General features: G+C 36.2%; 1 protein-coding gene across 1 annotated transcript in view; it reads left to right on the forward strand.

Annotated features, from left to right (window-relative positions):
* Positions 1-15587: 15587 nt before the first annotated feature.
* NEK11 (NIMA related kinase 11) overlaps positions 15588-22927 on the forward strand; it is a 194912-nt gene continuing 187572 nt past the window's right edge. The window contains exon 1 of the mRNA XM_044678895.1: positions 15588-15613. Coding sequence (XP_044534830.1) covers positions 15603-15613 — 11 coding nt within the window. The 5' untranslated portion in view covers positions 15588-15602. The remainder of the gene's footprint in view (positions 15614-22927) is intronic.

The following is a 22927-nucleotide window of genomic DNA, read 5'->3' on the forward strand; positions in this document are numbered from 1 at the left end:
CCCTTCTGACATCCAGGGCTCCCAGAAGAACTAGTCCACTGCCACCTAACATGATAGTTTGTGGCCAATGGATGTACAGCACCTGTGGTGCCCCTTTCTTTGCTGTTTCACATAATAGTTCACAGGGATCCAATGGTATTCACTCAGTGAGGGAATCTCCTTTGTGCTGATTCCATGTGTCCTATTTGCAAGAAAACGACTTTCTAGGGGGCAGCTGGGTAGCTCAGTGGATTGAGAGCCAGGCCTAGAGACGGGAGATCCTAGGTTCAAACCCGGCCTCAGACACTTCCCAGCTGTGTGACCCTGGGCAAGTCACTTGACCCCCATTGCCTACCCTTACCACTCTTCCACCTATAAGACAATACACAGAAGTTAAGGGTTTAAAATTAAAAAAAAAAAAAAAAAAAAAAAAAAAAGAAAACGACTTTCTAACTGAGAACTCTAAACTTCCGTTGTGCCATGAATCCTTCTGGAAGTTAGAGAAGTCTGTGGACTCATCAGAATTATGTTTTTAAATTCATAAAATATATTTTTATTTTATTTTAATTATATTTATTTATATATTTAATATATGCATATATGTAGTATATAAATATAAATACAATAAAATAAAATATTTATATATAATATATTTAATTATAATTATAATTTTAATTAATTATAAATTATCAAGGAAACCATTATATTGGAATGCAGTTGTAAAAAGGATTTTAAAAAACAAGTTCAAAGGCCCTAGGTTAAAAACCCCTGTTTTAACGGGATTAGGTGATGGGGTTGCGTGTATGAAAGCATATTGAGGTTCAAGTAATTATGTTAAATCCAAGGTGGTGGTGATGCTATTATTAGCATTGAATGCTTATTTATGTCAGTAGTAATCAACAAACTGGTTGCTTATTAATAATACTAGATATAATAACTAACAACATGGCCCACAATATCTGAACAATACTTTTGGCTTTTCCTTAACTTCTGCCTCCCCAGATCAAGGGTAAAGAGTGACATCAGTCACACACACATAGAAAGTTACTGGAGAAAGCTGACCAAGTCCTAGGGAACTCTGGGACTCTTGGTCTGGAAACTGGACAAACATGGTGGCCTCTGCTGGCTCCATTTAGTCTCTGTTCTCTTTATATCCAGGCATTCTGTTGGTCCTGGATGCTCTGGTAACCTTCTTCAGAGAATCAGTTCTCTAAAGTTTAGTTCAGATATCAGTTCTTCCTATATCCAAGCCATGGGAAAACCAAAGCTCTGCCCATTAAAAGCAAAGGCAGTCTTTATCCATATTATGCTAGTTAATAATCAGGCTCATCTCGGACATGTTCTCATTTTATATTCTTGGTCAAGTCACTTATACCTTGGTGCCTCAGTTTCCTCACCTGTAAAATGAAGGGGTTGAATTCGAGGGCCTACAAGGACCCTTCCCGTTCTACACCTAAGATCATCTAAGAGTTTCACAGGTTCTGTACCTCAGTTTTCTCATTTGCAAAATGGGATTGGACTTAATAATCTCTAAGAAATCTACCAACTCTAAATCTAAGACCCCAAGATCTTAAAGCTTGCCAAAGTTTACATTCCACTGTCCCAGCCCTCATAGTGAGCCCAGGGTCACCTGTCTACCAGGATGAGGTTTCAGACAGAACTTCAGAGAAGGATATAAATATTACACAAATCTAAAGTGTTAGCCATTCATCATGAGTTTCTCATTTCCCTTTCTTTAACCTCTCCAGTTAATTGGCCATCTGCTTCTGAGACAAGTGATGACCAGAATTACTGCTATCACACTGACTTTGGAATAGCTTGAGTTTTCCAAAAAGCATTCCCTATTTAAAAATATTTCTTAATGGCTTCAGTGAAAAAAGACACACCTTTCCCTCTATGTGTTAATTTTAAAATGATGAGTAGCTTCACGATGGATTGACCTGTTCTCTAAGAGAGGAGGTGGGTTGCCATGGCAGCAAGAGCTAGAAGGGCAAATGGAGCATCTGTAGATTTCCAGGACTGCTGAGAGCCGAAGCTGCTGGAACCAACCAAGGGCATCCTCCACGCACATTTCTCAGTCCCTTGTGGTTTCCAGGTATCTCTCTCACCTTCAGATCCACAATTGCCTTCAACTCACACAAATCAGATATCACCCATCTTTTCTTGGGGAAAAATCTTAACATTTGAAATGACAGGCTTCTCTCAGAGGAATATACTGTTATCAGAGGAATGGAATACCCAATTCTTTAGTTTCCTCTTAGGTAATTACAAGGATGTGTGGAGAAGGCTGACCTCAGTTAACTAGGATTAAATATAAAGTAGGGTTAGAGAGACTAGATAAATAGATAGATAGATAGACAGACAGACAAATTATTACTTACTCTGTGCCAAGCACCATGCTAATGATTGAGATGAACCTGACATGGGCAAGTGTTGGAGAGATTCTTTAATAAGTGTTCATAATCGCAGATTCAATCCGGAGCTGAGAAGAATCCTATGAGGTTTTCTGAAGCAATTCCTTTATTTTATAGATTAGGAAACTGAGGCCCAGGGAGGTTAAATGAGAGTCCTTCAAGTGAACTGGTGCCATCCTGTCCAAGCTCATATTCTTGGGGATTCCTATGATGTTACTTACGACCACCCATCCTCATAATAGCCATAAGCATCAGCTGCTTCTACATGAGGGATGCAGTTGACTAGTAGGTTGATAGTATATCCAGACAGGTCTGGAATATCTCTTCAAGAAGGTCTAGCCAAAAGGGCCTTCAAATGGGTCAATTGTTTTGAGATCACCCCAGGACTTGGAGCTACTCAAGGAGGGAGCAAGGAAAGAATATGGCACCATGGAAGCAGCCCTGACTGTGGAAGACCTGATTAAAAATCCTGCCTCTGTGATTATTTCCTGCGTGCTAGTCATTTTGGAACCAGACGGGACATTTTGCCTTCTGATTCTTCTTTAATGATCATGAGTGTTGGACTTGGAGTCAGGATGCCCTGGGTTCAGACACCACCTTAGTCATTTGATAGCATCTATGTGATCCAAGACGTAAGTTACTTAACTTTCCTGGGTGGCAGTTTCCTCATCTATAAAATGAGGGGATTGGACTAGATAGGACTCTAAGATCCTATCCAGCCCTAAAGCTATGTTCTTTAACCCATTAGGAAAAGCCCACAATGGATGTCCTCTCATAAGCAATAGAAATCATTAGCATGACTTCCATTATTAAATTTGTCACAGATCCACTTCCCACTATCATTAAGATATAATTGGATGTGATGGTATTAATTTCCCAATAATGAATTACTATCAAGTTATCAAGTTAGTGTGTGTGACATTCTCAGATATTACATGATTCTGTACACAAGGACAACTCATTCTCCAACTGTACCCTAATCTGATGTATCACAGAATTACAGACTGTACTCTAAGCCAGGGGTCGGCAACCTTTTTGGTCGTGAGAGCCATAAACGCCACATTTTTTAAAATGTAATTTCGTGAGAACCATCCAGTGCTCACAGTGTGGCTCCTGTAACAGCGCCTGAAAAAAAATGGACTTTATGGCTCCTGCAGAAAGAGCCATACGTTGCCAACCCCTGCTCTAAGCACTGGAAGGGACCGCAGCAAGCCACCGAGCCCAGGCCATACATGAGAAAAATCCTTCTAGAACTTAAAGCACTTAGCCTGGCATAGAGTAGACACATGATGTAAATGCTTATTCCCTTCCCCTTTCCATTATTAGCTTCGTCTATCTACATATAAGCCTTTAACCATCTAACATTAAGGAAAATGTTCAATAGCACAGGCAAAGCACAGATCCTTGGAGTACTCTACTAGAGACCTCCTGCCATATTGACTTTGATCCATTGATGATGACCTAGAATTCAGCCATACAACTAGTTATGATATCATCTGATTATGTTGCCTTCTATCTCTGATCTCCAAGAGTAGTAGGATTTATTTTCTGAAGAGCTTTGTATAAGTCTAGGTAAACTGTATTCATATCAACCTCTTCATCTCCTAGTTTAGTGATCTTGTCCAAAACAGAAACAATGTTAGTCTATTCTTGATGAAGCTGTGTTAGTACATCCCCTTTCTAGAAGTTCCATAACTACCTCTTTAATGATTTATTTAAGATTTCCCCCTGGAATCATAAAGCCAAGCCTCCTGGTTTTTTGTAGATCCTTTTCTTTTTTGTTTTAAATAGGGATAGCACTTTCTCTTCTATAGTCTTGTGGCATCTCTCTCATTTCTCATGATTTTTCCTATATCACTGACAGTGGCTCAGATAAACACACCTGCTATTTTTCTTTCAGGATCTGAAAATATTCTTCCTCTAGAATTAATCTGTGATGGTTGAGTGTTCTCTTATATGTCTTCCTACTTATCTTAGTTACCAATTTCTTGTTAGTCATTTTTGTTTTGTCATTTTTAGAGTAAATGTCATCCTCTTTTGCAAAGAAAACATAAGAAAAAGATGAGTTGATTAGCTCTGCCTTCACTCCTCAGTTTTCTTCATTCAGTTCACTCTAAGCAAAAGTCTTATCCCTTCTTTCATCACTTTTTATTCCCAAGATATCTTTAAAACAGCTTTTGCTGTTGTCATTATTCTTAGCTTCCCTCATTGGCTCATTCTGAGTGATGGCATTCCTGATGCTGCTTAGGGAAAAATGTCTCTTCTTTTAATCCTCTGTTACCTGGCCTTGCTTCCATTATTGATGCAATTCTTTTAAAAATGTAATTTAATTGATGATTTCCTGTGTATGCACATCCGTCTCTTCAGACAAATTCAGCATTTATACCTCATTGGAATTGCTTCACTTTGGTTCTTCAGGATCATCTTCTTGAGTATCCCTCTAGGGCTGACTTTCCTTAAAATAATTTACTCCATGAGGCCCTACTTTTCTCTGAACCCTTTGAAATTTGGATATATTGGGGGCATCTAGGTGACTCAGTGAATCGAGAGCCAGACCTGGAGATGGGAGGTCCTGGGTTCAAATTTCCTTTCCCATAACAAACTTAAATGTTCATTTTCCTCTAAGGTTTCCATCATTCCTACTCCAAAAAAACTGGCTTCTCTCTATTAGAAAGAATCAGATCCAAAACAGAATATTATTTGCTGGTTGCTACATCTTTTGAAGGGTTAAATTATCACTAAGGCAAGTCAAGAAGTTGTTAGCTTACTCTGCTTTTGGCGGAGAGAACTCCAGCAGATATCTAGATAATTAAAGTCCCCAAGATTCTTATGTCACACTTCTGTTCCAAAATTTTCATGTTTTCCAAATTCCTCCCCTCTATCCTCTTTCTGTCCAGGTGGTCTGTAGTATATTTCAGTAGACCTCAGTTTCTTCAACTGTACAATGACCTCTAAGAGTTGTTGTAAGGATCAAATAATATTTGTACTATATTGGCTCTTAGTGTTGGATACACTCTATTACTATTAATACTTTGTTGACAAAATCTCTTCCATTTATCCCTCCTTTGATCTTCACCCAAACATTCTCCATCATACTTCTTAACCTCTGATTCCTGGATTTCCTGGTATGATTATATCTTCTTAATATACAATTATCCTACCTCCTTTTATTCATCATGTTCCCTTTGAATAAGGTACTGTTGTGAGGAAGATTAGATTAGGTATTGATTAGGTATTGATTACGTATTAGGATGTACATAGCAGGAAGGAGCTGGAGCTGGGAATTCCAGTTTGGAATGAAGGAGCAGGAAGAAGTGACTTGGCTCTGAGTGGGACTCCATTAGGGGTTAACACAAACTGTGGTTAGCCCTGGGAGCACTCAGAGTAAGAGGACATCTTGCATCCTGATTTTCCCTGGGATCCTGTGTAGTGTGGCATCTAGCAAAAAGGACAAGATCTACAGAGCCAAGGGAGGAGGAGAAGTTTGAGTTCTGGTGGACAGTGCTTCAAGCAAAACCCTCACTACTTGGTACCTGAGACAACTGTAGCTCCTGGCATCCAGAGATCATCAGTGGATTGCAGTGAGAATCCCAAAGCCACAAAGTCCTAGCTGTACTCAAGCCTGGCAGGTTCCAGGTCTGAGGCAGTTACCCCAGAGACTCCATTTATAGCTCCTTGGGCCCTGTTAGTTTAGATCACTTAGATAAGGGTAGAATAAGTCCTCCCATTGCCCTGTGGTTTTATCCTTTAGATTTTAAGTATAGAAATCCCTTTCCCACCTTTTAGTCAAACATAATTAAAGCTGTTAAGTCCCTTTTACCTTGTTAGCCTGTTTCTAGACTCAGGCCTAGTGGAAGCTGAGTGACAGTTAAGATCAACTGCCATTCCTGTGGAAATCCAATAAACTCTGGTCTCTCCACCCTGGTCCAGTCTCTCATAAATCCCAGAGTGTGTTCCCACAAACCACTTAGTTTATTTATAATATCCCTGGTGACCCCATTACCTTACTTATATTTTCTACAGTACACATATCCAATAAAGGTTTTAACCAGTCTGAATAACATCTGAGGCCGAATTTGCCCCCCTTCCATTAGGGCTTTGAAGTCCTTGTTTGTTAAACTTTGGGCATTTGAAGCTTATTATTGGCTTTATTTATTATTTTTATTTATTATTTTTCTAGAAAAATTTTTCCCATGGTTACTTGATTCATGTTCTTGATCTTGCTCCCCCCCCCCCAGTAGCCGACACACATTTCCATTAGTTTCTTCCTGTGTTATTGATCAAGACCTATTTCCATATTATTGATGATTGTTCTAGGATGGTCATTAAGAGTCTACATCCTAATTGTGTCTGCATCAACCTATGTGTTCAAACAGTTGTTTTTCTTCTGTGTTTCTTCTCCTGTAGTTCTTCCTCTGAATGTGGGTAAAATTCTTTTCCATAAGACCCTCAGACTTGTCCTGGGTCATTGCAGTGCTGCCAGTACAGAACTCCATTACTTTCGATTTTACCACAGTGTATCAGTCTCTGTGTATAAGGTTCTCCTGGTTCTGCTCCTTTCACTTTGCATCAATTCCCGGAGGTCTCTCCAGTTCACATGGAACTCCTCCAATTTATTATTCCTTTGAGCACAATAGTATTCCATCACCCGCATATACCACAATTTGTTCAGCCATTCCCCAATTGAAGGGCATACCCTCATTTCCAGTTTTTTGCCACCACAAAGAGCACGGCTATAAATATTTTTGTACATGTCTTTTCCCCTATGATCTCTTTGGGGTACAAACCCAGCAATGGTATGGCTGGATCAAAGGGCAGGCAGTCTTTTATCGCTCTTTGGGCATAGTTCCAAATTGCCATTCAGAATGGTTGGATCAGTTCACAACTCCACCAGCAATGCATTAATGTCCCAATTTTGCCACATCCCCTCCAACATTCATTATTTTCCTCTGCTGTCATTTTAGCCAATCTGCTGGGTGTGAGGTGATATTTCAGAGTTGTTTTGATTTGCATTTCTCTAATTATTAGAGATTTGGAACACTTTCTCATGTGCTTATTGATAATTTTGATTTCTTTATCTGAAAATTGCCTATTTATATCCCTTGCCCATTTATCGATTGGAGAATGGCTTGATTTTTTTGTACAATTGATTTAGATCTTTGTATATTTGAGTAATTAGATCTTTGTCAGTGTTTTTTGTTATAAAGATTTTTTCCCAGTTTGTTGTTTCCCTTCTGATTTTAGTTGCATTGTTTTTGTTTGTACAAAACCTTTTTAATTTAATGTAATCAAAATTATTTATTTTACATTTTGTAATTTTTAAAAACTCTTGCTTGGTTTTAAAATCTTTCCTTTCCCAGAGATCTGACAAATATACTATTCTGTGTTCACCTAATTTTCTTATAGTTTTCTTCTTTATATTCAAGTCATTCACCCACTCTGAATTTATCTTGGTGTAGGGTGTAGATCTAAATCTAATCTCTCCCATATTGTTTTCTAATTTTCCCAGCAGTTTTTGTCAAATAGTGGATTTTTGTCCCAAAAGTTGAGCTCTTTGGGTTTATCAAAGACTGTCTTGCTGATGTCACTTACCCCAAGTCTATTCCACTGATCCTCCCTTCTGTCTCTTAGCCAGTACCATATTGTTTTTTTGTTTTTGTTTTTGTTTTTGTTTTTACATTTTTAAACCCTTAACTTCTGTGTATTGGCTCCTAGGTGGAAGAGTGGTAAGGGTGGGCAATGGGGGTCAAGTGACTTGCCCAGGGTCACACAGCTGGGAAGTGTCTGAGGCCAGATTTGAACCTAGGACCTCCCATCTCTAGGCCTGACTCTCAATCCACTGAGCTACCCAGCTGCCCCCCAGTACCATATTGTTTTGATGAGAACTGTTTTATAGTACAGTATAAGATCTGGTACTGCTAGGCCACCTTCCTTCATGTTTTTTTTCATTATTTCCCTTGATATTCTTGATCTTTTGTTCTTCCAAATGAACTTTGTTATATTTTTTCTAATTCTGTAAAAAAGGTTTCTTGGTAGTTTGATTGGTATGGCACTAAATAGGTAAATTAATTTTTGATACTGTTAATTTGCTTTTCTTCTTTCCTTTTTTTAAAATTAGATTTATCAGTGCTTTGTCTATTTTATCTGTTTTTTCAAAATACTAGCTTCTACTCTTATTTATTAATTCAATAGTTCTTTTACTTTTGATTTTATTAATTTCTCCTTTGATTTTTAGTATTTCTAATTTAATTTTCATCTGGGGATTTTAAATTTGTTCATTTTCTAGTTTTTAAAGTTGCATGCCCAATTCATTAATCTCTGCCCTCCCTAATTTGTTAATATATGCACTCAGTGATATAAATTTTCCCCTTAGAACTGCTTTGGCTGCATCCCATAGGTTTTGGTAAGAAGTCTCATCATTGTCATTGTCTTCAATGAAATTATTGTTTCTATGATTTTTTTCTTTCACTAACTTATTTTGGAGAATTGTATTATTTAATTTCCAATTAGTTTTTGGTTTGCCTCTCCATGCATTCTTACTAATAACCATTTTTATTGCATTATGATGTGATGAGGTAGCATTTATTATTTCTGCTTTTTTGCATTTGTTTGCCATGTTTCTATGCCCTAGTAAGTGGTCTATCTTTGTGAATGTTCCATATGCTGCTGAAAAGAAGGTATATTCCTTTTTGTCTCTATTTATTTTTCTCCATATATGTATTAACTCCAATTTTTCTAGGATTTCATTCATCTCTTTTGTCTCTTTCTTATTTATTTTTTGGTTTGATTTATCCAAATCAGATAGGGGAAGGTTGAGGTCACCCACTAGTATAGTTTTGCTATCTATTTCATCCTTGAGCTCCACTAGCTTCTCCTTTAGAAATTTGGATGCTATACCATTTGGTGCATACATGTCGAGTACTGATATTTCTTCATTTTTATTGGCTTCTTTCTTGAATTTTTAATTCTTCTGTGGATTTTTGGATGTCTGAGCTGCTATTCTTCCTTCTTTGTGACTACACTATCAAACTTAGATAATATATACAAGTAATCTTCTCCATTCTTAGAGCCTTTGTGTAGCTTTCTTCAGTATTCTTTGAACAGGGCAGTTTTGAGAACTTATGATTATTCCAGGAGAACTGGGTCTCTCATTGGCTTCTAGACTGTCAGGATCACCTTTAAACCGGAGTAAGATAGTTGCAGTCTACATTATTCTCCTGACTTTGCCCCATGGTAACTTTAGAAAGCTGTAATCCATCCATGGAGGTTGGAGAGCAGAGTTTATCCAAGATCTAAGTTGGTTCATATCCTTTTACACCTAGACCCTTGTTTCTGGATTTTTAACATGCCAAAGGTCTTATCTGTGGTTTTGGCAATCATTTTTTACCGATATTTATAATTACATTCATTTAAAACCACGCAAACAAATCTGTGCTTATTGCAAAGAAACAGCCAACTATAAATCATCTGCTAAGCCCTTGAGATTAAATTTTTAGAACTTTAGATGCCTTAAGAACATTAAGTACCTTCCTCAAAATAGAGTGGAATAATCCACTTAAATAGCCTGGATTTTCTAAAACAGTACTTTATGGATTAAGCCATTATTTCACTCCATTTCTCAAAATAAAAATAAGTTCTGCCACTTTACTCTTACTCATGTAAATTTGGCTCAGCAGGAGGAACACTTACTTGAAAGGAATTTGAAGAAAATTAGCAACTGAAATCATGAATGCCCATTCACATTATCAATCATACACTCCATGAATATTGCATGATATACTGCAATAACAAGTTAGAAATTGGATTTTCTCTTTTTTTGCTTTTAAGAGCATAATATGGCTTGACATCTTTCCTAGCTTTCCTTCTGAAGTCCATTGTAGAGATAAAAAAAAAATTCAAAGGAAGATAAATGTCAGTCTTCTTGGCTTTACAGTATAATAACAGGGCTTTTATTTTCCATTGCCTGGTATTTTTCTAAGCAATGCCACAAGCTTTTAAAAAATGATTGTGGAAGAATTCTTGTCACGTTATTTGGCCTTGGCTTTACTAAATACATCATTTATCTTTTTAATTGTCCAAAGGAACAGACAAAACATTTTCAATTAAAGGGTTAAATGTTAGCTATGTTTTCAATATTTACCATTAGTATCTGAGTTGCTGTTGTTGTTGATATTTAATATGACAGTTTTTTTTTTGGTAAATGCTGTCCCTAGAAGGGTTTTTGTTTTTGTTTTGGCAATTAGGCAGCACAGTGGATAGAATACAGATTTCAAGATGACCTGAGTTCAACTTTGACTTCAGACACTTCCTAGCTGTATGACCCTAGGCAAATCTCTTAATTTTTATAAAAAGATTTATAAAATCTTTTCTGTGAAATGAACTTGAGAAGGAAATGGCAAATCATTCTAGCATTTTTGCCAAGAAAATCCCAAATGGTGTCATGAGGAGTCAAATACAACTGAAAAATGACTAAATGAGTTTTGGGTTTTTTTTAAAGCATATGGTCTTAAATTTTCAGTTTCATCTAATTTTTCAGAAAATGTTGTCCTTTTCACTTTTTTTTTCCTTTAAACCCTTACATTCCATCTTAGAGTCAATACTGTGTATCGTCTCCAAGACAGAAGAGTAGTAAGGGTAGACAATGGGGGTCAAGTGACTTGCCCAGGGTCACACAGCTGGGAAGTATCTGAGGCCAGACTTGAACCTAGGATCTCCCATCTCTAGGCCTGGCTCTCAATCCACTGTGCTATCCAGCTGCCCCCCTTTTCACTTTTAAGATTAGTGTTAGAGGTCAACTAGGTAGCTCAGTGGATTGAGAGGCAGGCCTAGAGAAGGGAGATCCTGGGTTCAAATCTAGCCTCAGATGCTTCCTAGCTTTGTGACCCTGGGCATGTCACTTAACCCCCGTTACCTAACCCTTACCTCTCTTCTCCCTTGGAACCAATACACAGTACTAAGCCAGAAGGAAGGGATTAAAAAAAGACTAGGCTTATCAGTTTATATTACTGAAGATATTTAAGTATATGTGTCTCTGAGACTTAGTTCCCATCTAACTTTATTTATTTATTTATTTTTCATCTAATGTTAAAATAATCCTTTTGACATTTACAACTTGAAAGTAGTCAAAGATGGGATATTGATGGAATATTCACACGTTGCAGTTGAAAGAGTCCAGGCTAAGCTACTGGTTAACAGTGTACTGTGGGCAAGTCCCTTAAGTGTTCTGTGCCTTGGTTTCCTCAGGTGTAAAGTGAGGATAATAACATTTATACAACCTACCTCCCAGGCAATGTTAAATGTTAAATGTCTGTAAATGTTAAAGTCAGATATTATTAGTATCATCATTATTGTACAGAGGCACTAATTAGCATATTTTTATCTTACATTTCAGAATAGAAGATAGGCAATAATAATTCATTTAGAAATAGCACTATTTTTCGCCTTACAGATCCCACTACTGTTTGAGATATTTTCAAAACATAAAGATTTGAGTGTTTTAGTTAACTTCTAACTTAGTACTAGTTAATAATTTCATATGGTGGTCAAAAAATTAATGTGAGCTTGGACTCTGTATTAAGATAAGTCTTGCTTCCAAAAATAAGGACTCCCTCAGTTCTCTGTCCTAGTCAGATCATTTCTAAAGTAGAATATTCAGTTCTAAGTGCCACACTTTTTAGGAAGCCAGAGAATGTCCATTGGAGGAATACCAAGATGGCGGAAGTGCCTTGGCTTTATAACTAGGAAAAGAATAGGTTGAAGGAACTGAAGATGCACATTCTAGAGAAACAATGACATAATAGGATAACCGTCATGTAAAGGAGATTTGTTCTTCTTGGTCCCAGAGGACAGAACTAGTTGTAGAGTAGAAGTTGCCAAGAGGCAGATTTAGCTTTCAGGTCAAGAAAAAATTCCTATAACAATTAGAGTTGCCCTGAAGTAGAATGAACTTCCTGGGGGAATAGAGAAAGGAGAGAGATGCTCCCTCATAATGAGTTCTCGGGTAAGGCAGGATGAATACTCTCCAAATATATTGTAGTGAAGGGTCCTTTTTGAAGATTTGAAAAGCAATTTAGAGCTCTTTGAGTTCTAAAATTTTGATTTCATCAAAAAAAAAAGAGAGAGAGGGTAATATAAAATCATGTTAATGGAAGCAGTATTTTAGGGTTAATATTAATGTAAGTAAACTTATTCCACTTGGAATGTAAATTTAAGTCAGTATTAATTTTAGCATCAAGTTAAAATGAATGCCCTTTTCATTAGAATCATTTCAGAAAAAAAGGTCACCATTAAAAACCACTCCAAGATATTTCCCAGGAATGTTTTGAAAAATTGAATGAGCTAAGAAATAATATAATTTTAAACTTCTTAGTGAAATTGCTTTGAAAGTTGATCAGAAAAATCAGTATTATTAATTATAAAAACTGTGTCAAGAAATGAATGCTAAAATTTTTAAATCATGATTTCATGAATCAGCAGTTTTGTTGCTTTAAGGAAATATTTTGTTTTTTGCGTTGTGGGGTTTCTTTTGTCATACCCAAAGAATAAATCATTAAGTGGTAGGCCCTGGAATCCATCTAGTCATTATTCATTAAGGTCTCTAGTACTTTCATTTATTTCATTGTTCCTTTTTACATTTCCTCCAACTCAAACATTTTATTCATTTTGGTTATCACTGTTCTCTTCAGCTTTTTTTTTCAGCTTTGTTGACACTCTTAGTAAGAGTGTGATTTATATGTTATGCTAATAGAAATCTAGACTTGGGGTAAGATGAGGTAGAGGTAAAGTCTTTTTTCAGACCAATAGGAACTAATATCTCTGTTTGGGTGTCACTGCGTGTCAGAGTAGAAGAGACGATTGTCATTTGGAAATAGATTACATCAAAATATCATTTTGCTAGTCATTGTCTGAAGTAAGGCAGTTAAGAAGAATGCTACAACATCTAAATAATTCAGCAGCTTCAGGCAAAGATAAGTTTGACTCCTGCTTAATAATCTAACAAAGAAGGACCAGTTAGGTGGCATATTGAACAGAGAGCCAGCGTGGAATCACGAGGACCTGCGCACAAATCTGGCCTCAGATACTTCCTAACTGTGTGGCCCTGGGCAAGTCACTGTCCTAGAGTTGTTACTAAGACAGAAGGTAAGGTTGTTTGTTTTTTTAAAGAATCTAAAAAAGAGATAAACTAAAATAAAGTTGATATTCTTTCTGGGCTTAGAAGAAACATTGCTAATGAAGGGCAGGAGAGAAAAATCAGGATGGAAAAAATGGTATTATATACTTATATGTAGCCAGTTAATCAAACAGATATTTATTAAATATCTACGTTGTGCCAGGAGAATTGACAAAAATTAAATAATCCCTCCCATCAATGGGCTGTCTGTGGTGATAGTATTCCACCAGAAAAGCAAACGTACAATATGGATATAAATACACATATAGATACTATACATAACTCCCTCTCCCAATGCTTTTTTTTTAACCCTTAACTTCTGTGTATTGGCTCCAAGGCAGAAGAGTGGTGAGGGTGGGCAATGGGGGTCAAGTGACTTGCCCAGGGTCACACAGCTGGGGAGTATCTGAGGCTGGATTTGAACCCAGGACCTCCCGTCTCTAGGCCTGACTCTCAATCCACTGAGCTACCCAGCTGCCCCTCCCAATGCTTTTTAAAAAAATATTGCTTTCTGTTTTAGAATCAATACTGAATTCAAAGAAAGAAGAGTAGTTAAGTAGCCCTTACTGCTACTCACAATAATGACATTTTTCTATCTTAAACACAACCATTTACATAATAATAAGGTAAAAGAAATAATACCATCACAGTTGCCCACATATTAAAGGATTTATAGGAATAAAAAATATATTCTAGTCTCTATAGAGACCTAGATTACATATTACAAATGCACCCAGTATAGGTAAAGGAGAGTTTGTACACCTTTACTAAAACCTGCCAAGATGGCACACGAGTAGGAAAAACCCGTCTATAAGGGATAAGTCACAACTCTGGAACCATCAGCTTTGGTGCCCTCCATCTCAGGAGCTGCCCACATAAGGTTCTTGATGGAAATACTTCCTGTGTTAAACAGATGCTTCCACTGCTGGCTCCAGTTCCTCCATCCTGGGCTTGACTAGCACTTTGCCATGAATGAAGTCTCAGCCAAACTAAGTGATCCGTTGGGTGCCTTCTCTGATTTTCTGCTTCAGAACGATTGTTTTCCTCATTTGAAGTTATTCCTCAATAGCATCTCTAGGATCCATCACTTCCAGCATCAATTCAAGCTGATGCACTTCTGAACTTTGTCCATTCATCGTTTTCTCTCACCTCTTATCTTCCTGGACTTGGATTTGGGGTTCTTTATGATAATGACTGCCTTGGCCTTAGGTTAATAACCAAATTCTCATCTTCTGCCTATGATCAGATAAATGACTGTGGTTCCATGATCACACGACCATTCTGCCGTGTTATATGTTATAAATTGTTCCATTCGGAAGCATAAGTGCTTCTCTCAGAAATCTGGATCAGGTATAGTAGTGAAAGTTGTGAAAAGACAAATCTGCTAAGTTTGATGCTGGAAGTGATTGATACTAGAGTTGCTGTTGAAGAATATAGACATGTGTATATATATATATATACATATATGTATGTTTACATATACATACACACAAAATACTTTAATATTTTATGTATATATATAACTTTAGTTACACATAGATGCATGTGTATGTGTTTAAATATATTTGTTTTCTGTCTAAATATATCTTTGTGAATATGGAATGAAGACGAAATTCTGTCCTGATAGTAATTCATAAGATATATTAATAAGATTTAGAATGGGCAAGAACCTTAAAGGCCAGATCCAAATCTTGTTTTACAGAGAAAACAAAGATTAAATAAATAGGGACTAAATAAAGATAAAATAAAGCCTAAATAAATACAAAGGGAGATTAAAAGACTCACCACCTAGAGGTTACATTGATAGTAAGTAGATCATTTTTCTTTTTCGGCCTGGGTACTTGGCATCCTTTCGTATTAGCTTTGATAAGAAGGTCTTCCATTTGATGTCTCGATTCAGAAAAACATGAGAAAATACACTCCTCTTCTAGGGTCGAGATCTGGACTGTAAAATTCAGGAGTACAAAGAAGCCGGAAACACCTTTCCTGAAAGCCAGATAATAGAATGGTTTATCCAGCTGTTACTGGGAGTTGACTACATGCACGAAAGGTACTGTTGCCAGTTTCTGTGAGTAGCTTTGTGTTTGAAATGAGAGTTTTTTTACATTTGAAAGAAAATTAAGATCAATCTGTGATCTGTTGCCCTTAAGAAAATAAATTCCTTGAGAGCAGATTCTTAAAAAACAACCCCAAATCCCCTTTTGTGCCAGGCACTATGTTGAATGAAATAGAATCTAGCTATGATTGTGTTCATCAATACGTAGCAAAACGGGTCAACCAAGAGTTATAAGCACAGTATTTGCTAATCTAGTGTTTGCTTTAATAGTGTATGTTAAAGTTTTTTTTTTTTTTAGTTACGTAACAGAAACTTATAATTAGTGATATCTTATATGTTATACATAATGTTATGGCATTTATTTTACAAAATGTATCTTGTAAAAGAATCAAATTATAAAGTTCAGAGTGTTCTAAGTCGTCTTTTAGATACTCTGATGTCTTGAAACATTTTGACAGCATTCGTGTGCTCAGTGTTTTGGGATAATTGAAGCAGAAAAATAATACATTTTGGCTTCAGTTAAATGGATATTCACATCAACAGCAAATTTCCACACAGAAATTTCCAATGATGAAGGTCAAAGTATATTTGCAGGTTTCACTTATCTATAAGTTATATGTTTACTATTTTGAAATATGCTTTAAAATTGTGATTAAAAAAGGTTTTAGATAATCTGCATTAGAGAAGAGTAACCAGTGTAAAGATGGTTGTCCAAAGAAGAAAGAAAAAAAAAAGATTCGTGAAATATTCACATGGAACTAGTTTTTTAGAATATTGCAGCAACAGCTTTACAGTCTTCATTGCCTAAAGTGATGATTCCTGGGATGAACAAAGGTCTGTCCATTCCTGATGGTCCACCTGCTTAAAACTCATGTCAGAGTTGTTTTCTGATAACATAAAAACTAATTGGATTATCCTGGATTTCTTTCCCTATTTTCTAAAACACACGGTAGATGACACAGGTATCCACAGAGTCATGGGTAACCCAGAACCACCTTTTAAGTATCAAACCAACTTGAGAAATTTTGATAAAAATATATGAAGTTATTTTTTAATCACGTGCTAAGCAACTCTTACTGGGTTTAGCACTTTAAAATCACTATGTCTGTTATTTACCATGACTATTTTAAATTAAATTCTAAAAATTAAATTGATAAAGTCCACTATGTGTAAGAGAATCCAATTGAACAGAGTAAAACAATGATTAAAAAATTGTCTTTAGCCTGTAGAACTGATTTTTTGCCTGACATTTCTCTGCTATTCTTTGGGCAAAATGTAAAATTATCTAAACAACTTAAAAGTTGAATGACCTAAAAATTGTTTTCTATGTTTGTTTCTATAAAGAAGCAGAGAAGTAAGTATACATACAACAAGGGCAGCTAAATAGCACAGTGGATAGAGTGCCAGGCTTGAAGTCAGGAGGACCTGGGTTTAAATGTGGCCTCAGATGCTTCCTAGCTGTGTGGTCCTGGGTTTTTATTTAATTTTTTAATATTTAAATTAATTTAACTCATTTAAATCAGCTCAAATTAATTAATTAAAAACCTCATTAATTAATAAATTAATTTGATTGTTTGAATCAATCATTTAAATAAATTTAATTAATTATAACTAAATATTTTTATTTTATTGCAAAAAAAGTATTCAAAAAACAATTAAGTACACTTCTAATTCTAAAATAACCTTTCAAAAGGCTTATGGATATTTCATGAGGAGATACTGGGTAAGTTTTAAACTTTATCTGAAATCAGTTCAATAAAGGAACAATCAAAGTTGGGAGGTTATTTTTTCTCCAATATTGAATAATATAGGAGGAAAGATGATAAAAAAGAATGAATATGCAATGTTTGTAATATCTGGATTTGAAATTTGAGGCTTTATATTTCATCTAATAAATGAAGCTAATTCTCATTAGTTCTGTCATCGGGATAGCTCATATTATGTTTAACTCTTCTCATGCAAGTTTTATTTTTATAGCTCAGTTAATATTAGCTTGAGAATGACTCCTGCATCGGAATTAAGAGAATCAAGGGCATAAGAGCAATTATGTTTTAATTTGACCATTCTTTTGCCTGTTATCTGTAGAACAGAGCAATATAGAGCTCCCCTCATTTCTTTCAAATTACCTCCTTTATATAATCCTTTCTCGGTAAGTAGGAATTATATACGGACTCAGTGTCTCCATAGGCATCTCTAACTCATTATCATAGCCAAAATGGGACTCATTAATTTTCCTCCCAAATTCCCTATTTTTGGGTGTATATCATAGGTCAGGCCTAATTCAAAATAGTCCAGGATTTCAGTTTGGAAATGGAAGAAAATGACACACTTGTAGACCAGCGGCATCAAACTCAAATAGAAATCAGGACCAATAAACCATACAAAAGGTCTTTGTGGGCCACATAATAACTTAGAAAACCACATATTAATATTCTCTGCTTTATTTATTTTACATTTGTTTTATTAAATATTTCTCAATTGCATTTAAATCTGATTTGGGCCATAGTCAGGGGTATCTGGGGCTATATTTCATGTATACTGTTTCCCACTTCCACAACTCCCTACTATTAGAATGCAAGCTCCTTTGGGACAGGGATTTTTTCATGTGTGGTTTTGTATTGCCAGCCCCTACAAGAAAGTGTTGCATCTAGAAGGTACTCAATAAATATTTATGGAATCATTATTTTTCCTTTTAAGATGGTCTGCATGGGGCTGTCTAATAGTTCACTTTAAGAATAAATGGAGGGGGCAGCTAGGTGGCTTAGTAGATTGAGAGCCCACCCTAGAGATGGGAAGTCCTGGTTTAATCTGACCACAGATACTTCCTAGCAGTGATCCTGGGCAAGTCACTTAACCTTTATTGCCTAGTCCTTACTGCTCTTCTGTCTTGGAACCAATGAACAGTATTGATTATAAAATGGAAAGTAAGGTTTTTTTTTTTTTAAAGTCACATATATTCCCAGGTTGGAACATTTGATGTTGGCATGGTCACTGTCTTAGAAGTTTGCTATCTAATAGCATTAGCGTCTCAGCCCAAAGAATCACCTCCTAGCTACTCTGCCAGTTCCACTTGGGTTGCCAGTTCCAGATGAATAGTGGTACCACTGGTGACAATGAGCAATTGGCCAGGGTATTTTCTGGATTGACTAACCCATAGAAATCAGGAATAGGACACATTAGCTAGTTATAGGTTTTCTGCAAAAGAATAACCTATTCTTAACAAGATATTAAGAATAATTAGAATGATTAATTATGAATAATTACTCAGTATTTATACTATCATAAATATTCATTAATAATTAATAAAGAAACATTTAATTGATTAATAGTGTAACAAGTGAATCTGGGAAATGTATAAAACTACATTTCCCGTGATCCAACATGGTCCAACGGGTTTCCGTTTCCGACGTCTTGACGCAGGGGAGCGCTTAAATCTCGTGGGTTAGGAGGGAGTGCTCTCTCTCTTCTTTGGCGAGTAGGGCTTGGCTAGGAGGCAGTATGGAGGCGGCAGTTTTGAATGCTTACAAGCGCGTGGTCTAATGATTTTATCTATCGACATGGCTTTAATTAAAATACTAATTTATATATTTATTCAAGCCTTTATCATTTTTAATATTTACAATAGTTAATAATTATTAAGAATATTAAGACATTTGTGATTAGGTAGTTACTATAACACTTGTATAACTTTTAAAGGGATACCTTCTATATCAAGACTTAAAGGATTAGGAACAATTCAGTTCAAATTCAGCTTCTCCAATGCAATACAGACTGAGATTGAAGAGGACAGAAGATGAAGCATGCTACCCCCCCCCCCCCATTCCTGAGAGGTGGCAGGCTTCAAATACAATTTCAGAAATGGTCAGTGTGGGAATTTGTTTTGATTATTCATATTGGTTATAAGAGTTTTCTTTTTCTTTGAATTCTTTTATTCAGTGATGGGAGAGAAAAGTAATATTTGTTTATTGGGAAAACAATAAAATTCAATGTGGGAAAAAGAGTAAAAGCAAATTCTGTATCTCTTTCCATTAAACTTGAATTATTAATGTTTCGGTGTTAGTCTAACCTTGTTTTCCTCATTTTCCTTTAAGGAAAACTTTTATCTGCTTATCTAGGTGTTTGGGAAGTCAAAAAGTCGTAGGCCTTGCACATTGGATGATTAAAATAATATTAAGTGCTTTGTAGCTCAATGATATAGCTCGAGGGCTAGAGCCCCTCAAAGACATGAGCTTTCTCATAGGGCAAGCCAGTATTGAGCTCTTATTAATGAACAAGTTTCTCACTATTTCTATATTGTGGTTAGTGAATTTATAGATTGAATATTGACTATCTCATTATATATATATATACACACACACACACACACACACACACACACACACACTTTCTATTAATGAAAGCACCAAAGGCTATAAGTTGCCTTTTGCGGTACCCTAATCTTCTTCTGGAAGAATAGAAACAGAAAATTGACTCCCTAAAAGTCAAGATTCTTTCCTTTTCCCTGAATCTTTAAAAAAAACAAAGGATAGTAGCATCTAGAAAGATGATACCAGTCACTAAATTAAGCTGTTCCTTGTAAGCTTCTTATTCTTATTCCAACTTTTTATTCCAACTAATTTGCCCTTCCCACCCTTGTCAATGCTTCATTTCCACTGAAAGGAATTTCTTTGCCATAGAAGATTCCAACCTTTTATACCTCATTAAAAATCTCTGACAACAGACTACTTTGTGAAGAAATGCTTTTTTGTGAACTTCATGGACAAGCAGAGATTTACGATTAGTCAACAAGCATTTGTTAAGTGGTTTCTCTATGCAAAGCCCTGGATATACAAATTAAAGCAGAATCACCATCCTGCTGTCAAGGAGCTCACTTTCTAGTGGGAGAGACAATGTGTCAAAAATTATACATACAAGTTATGTACAGTGTAAATGGAAGGCACTATCAGGAGTTGATTAGCAAAATTTGGGGGAGGAAGTTCAAATTTTATGCTATTCTAGAGTTGTTAGGGAGCTGGGAAAGGTCTCCCAAAAGAAGGTGGGATTTGAACCAAGTCTAGAACAAAATTAGGGAAACCACTGAGAAGGGAAAGCATACTTTGCTGGGGATGGAGGACAACCAGTACAAAGACACTGGGGAGGTGAGTGATGGACTACTGGTGTATATAAAGAACAGCAAGAAGGCCAGTGTCTATATATAATATATATTTTAATAATATATTATATACTTAACATATTTATATATAATATGTAATTTAATATTAATATATACATTTTGGAGTTGAAAGAAAGTCATCTAAGTGATAGATCTGAGATCATGCAGATATTGAGTGCAGTTAGTCCCCACTATAATCTGAGCCCACCCTTCTGGTGAAAATGCGTGGTCTGGTAGAAGGTATGTGGGGCTTGCAGACTAAGGACCTACTTTTGGATCTCTTCTGCTCTCTGGCTTTCTTCATCTCTAGAATAAGGAGGCTGAAGGAGATGATCTCAGAGGACTCTTCCATCTCTAAATCCTATGATCCAAGTCTAGCATGTGTCCTCCTACACTACGCCTCCCCTCCAATAGATTATCTTATTCAATGTCTGGTAAATTTCCAGCTCCCAGTTTAATGTACGTCTAAGGAAATTCTCCTTCAGGAACTTCTATGTCAGAACTACTGTTTGGGAAAGCAATTCAAATTCAAAAGTGCATTTCACTGAGTATTAAACATATATTTCAAGCGGCAGTCCATAAAAATTCTGCTGTCTGTAAAGTATTTATTATGCTAGTGTCTTCCCTTTTATTGTCAGTCGTATATATTAAAATGAGCTGTAGACATAGATTGCTTTCACCTGAGATGGGAAGTAAATTACTTGGGAAAATGATGGACTAGAAATGGCTTGCTTGGCTGCTCTATGCAAAAATACCTTCAAAATTATCTCTGGGCATCATTTCGGGAAATGAAAAAAGATCTTGAGAAAGTAATAGTGGGTGCTAAGAATTAGAGATGAACATTATTTTTATGGCTTTGCTTTTCTCCATGGCCTCTTTTTAATTATATTAATGAAATTTATTTTTAAGGTTCCTACTCTATGATAGATGACATAAATTCTAATTAATGATATTTTAAGAGTAGAAAATACTTGGAGCTATTATGGAAGAGCAACTGCTAATTGGAAGGGCTGGGGTTTAAGTGGGCCTAGATTGCAAAACATTTCAGGTGGTGTTGGGCTCTTTCAGGAAGGGCATTTGTCCTGTGGCACCATCAGTCTGTGCTTTTTGAGGTTAAAGGAATAGAGAGAACCAGCTGCTGAGATAAACTCTGTGAGTGGTCTGGTATCCGTTGTGGGGGTTTGCTTGGCAGGATTATCTAGAGCAGTGGTTCCCAGACTTTTTTGGCCTACCATCTCCTTTCCAGAAAAAATAATACTTAGCCCCCTGGAAATTAATTTTTTAAAAATTTTAATAGCAATTAATAGGAAAGATAAATGTACCTGTGGCCATTACTGCTCCTCTGGATCACTGTAGCACCCACCAGGGGGCGGTAGCGCCCACTTTGGGAATCACTGATCTAGAGAAAGTTCAACCCTGATGCCATATTAGAAGTTGAATTTTTTTTGTTTTATTTTTTGACCACCGTGGAAATAAAAGCCTGAAAAATATACCAATTATTTGGATGTAGGCAAATGTTCTGGTATCTTTTTTTTTTTCCTCAGCTCTGGTCCTGGTCAAGATAAAACAGGGAGATTTAGGTAACATTCTCAAGTTCCCTAAATAACATTAATATTATTTATTAATAACCTTTAATGTTAGATATTAATATTATTTACTAGTTAACATAAATATTTGTATAGTGCATTAAGGCTGAACAGCTAAGAGTAACAGATAATAGATCTTAACAGATAAGAGTACCCAGCCTGGAGTCAGGAAGACTTATATTTCTGAGTTCAAATTTAGCTTCAGACACTTAACTACCTATGTGACCCTGGGCTAGTCACTTCACTCTGCCTCAGTTTCCTCATTTGTAAAACAAGCTGGGTAAGAAAATGGCAAAGCAGCATCTTTGCCAAGAAAACCCTAAGTGAAGTCACAAAGGGTTGGTTATGACTGAAAAATGACTGAACAACAACAAATATATTGATTTATTAAAAGTCTTTTATGTGCTGGGCATTATGTTAAGCAATGGGGATACAAAAAAAGACAAAAAACAATCTGATGCCAAGAAGCCAACATTCTAAAGAGTGAGAGGATTTTTAAACAACTAGGTTTGTTCAAGAGACTGAGTAACCCTAGAGGGAAGGTGCTAGCAGCTGGGGGCACTGAGAAAG

The sequence above is a fragment of the Gracilinanus agilis genome, chromosome 5 (genome assembly GCF_016433145.1).
Source record: "Gracilinanus agilis isolate LMUSP501 chromosome 5, AgileGrace, whole genome shotgun sequence".
Classification (NCBI taxonomy): domain Eukaryota; kingdom Metazoa; phylum Chordata; class Mammalia; order Didelphimorphia; family Didelphidae; genus Gracilinanus; species Gracilinanus agilis.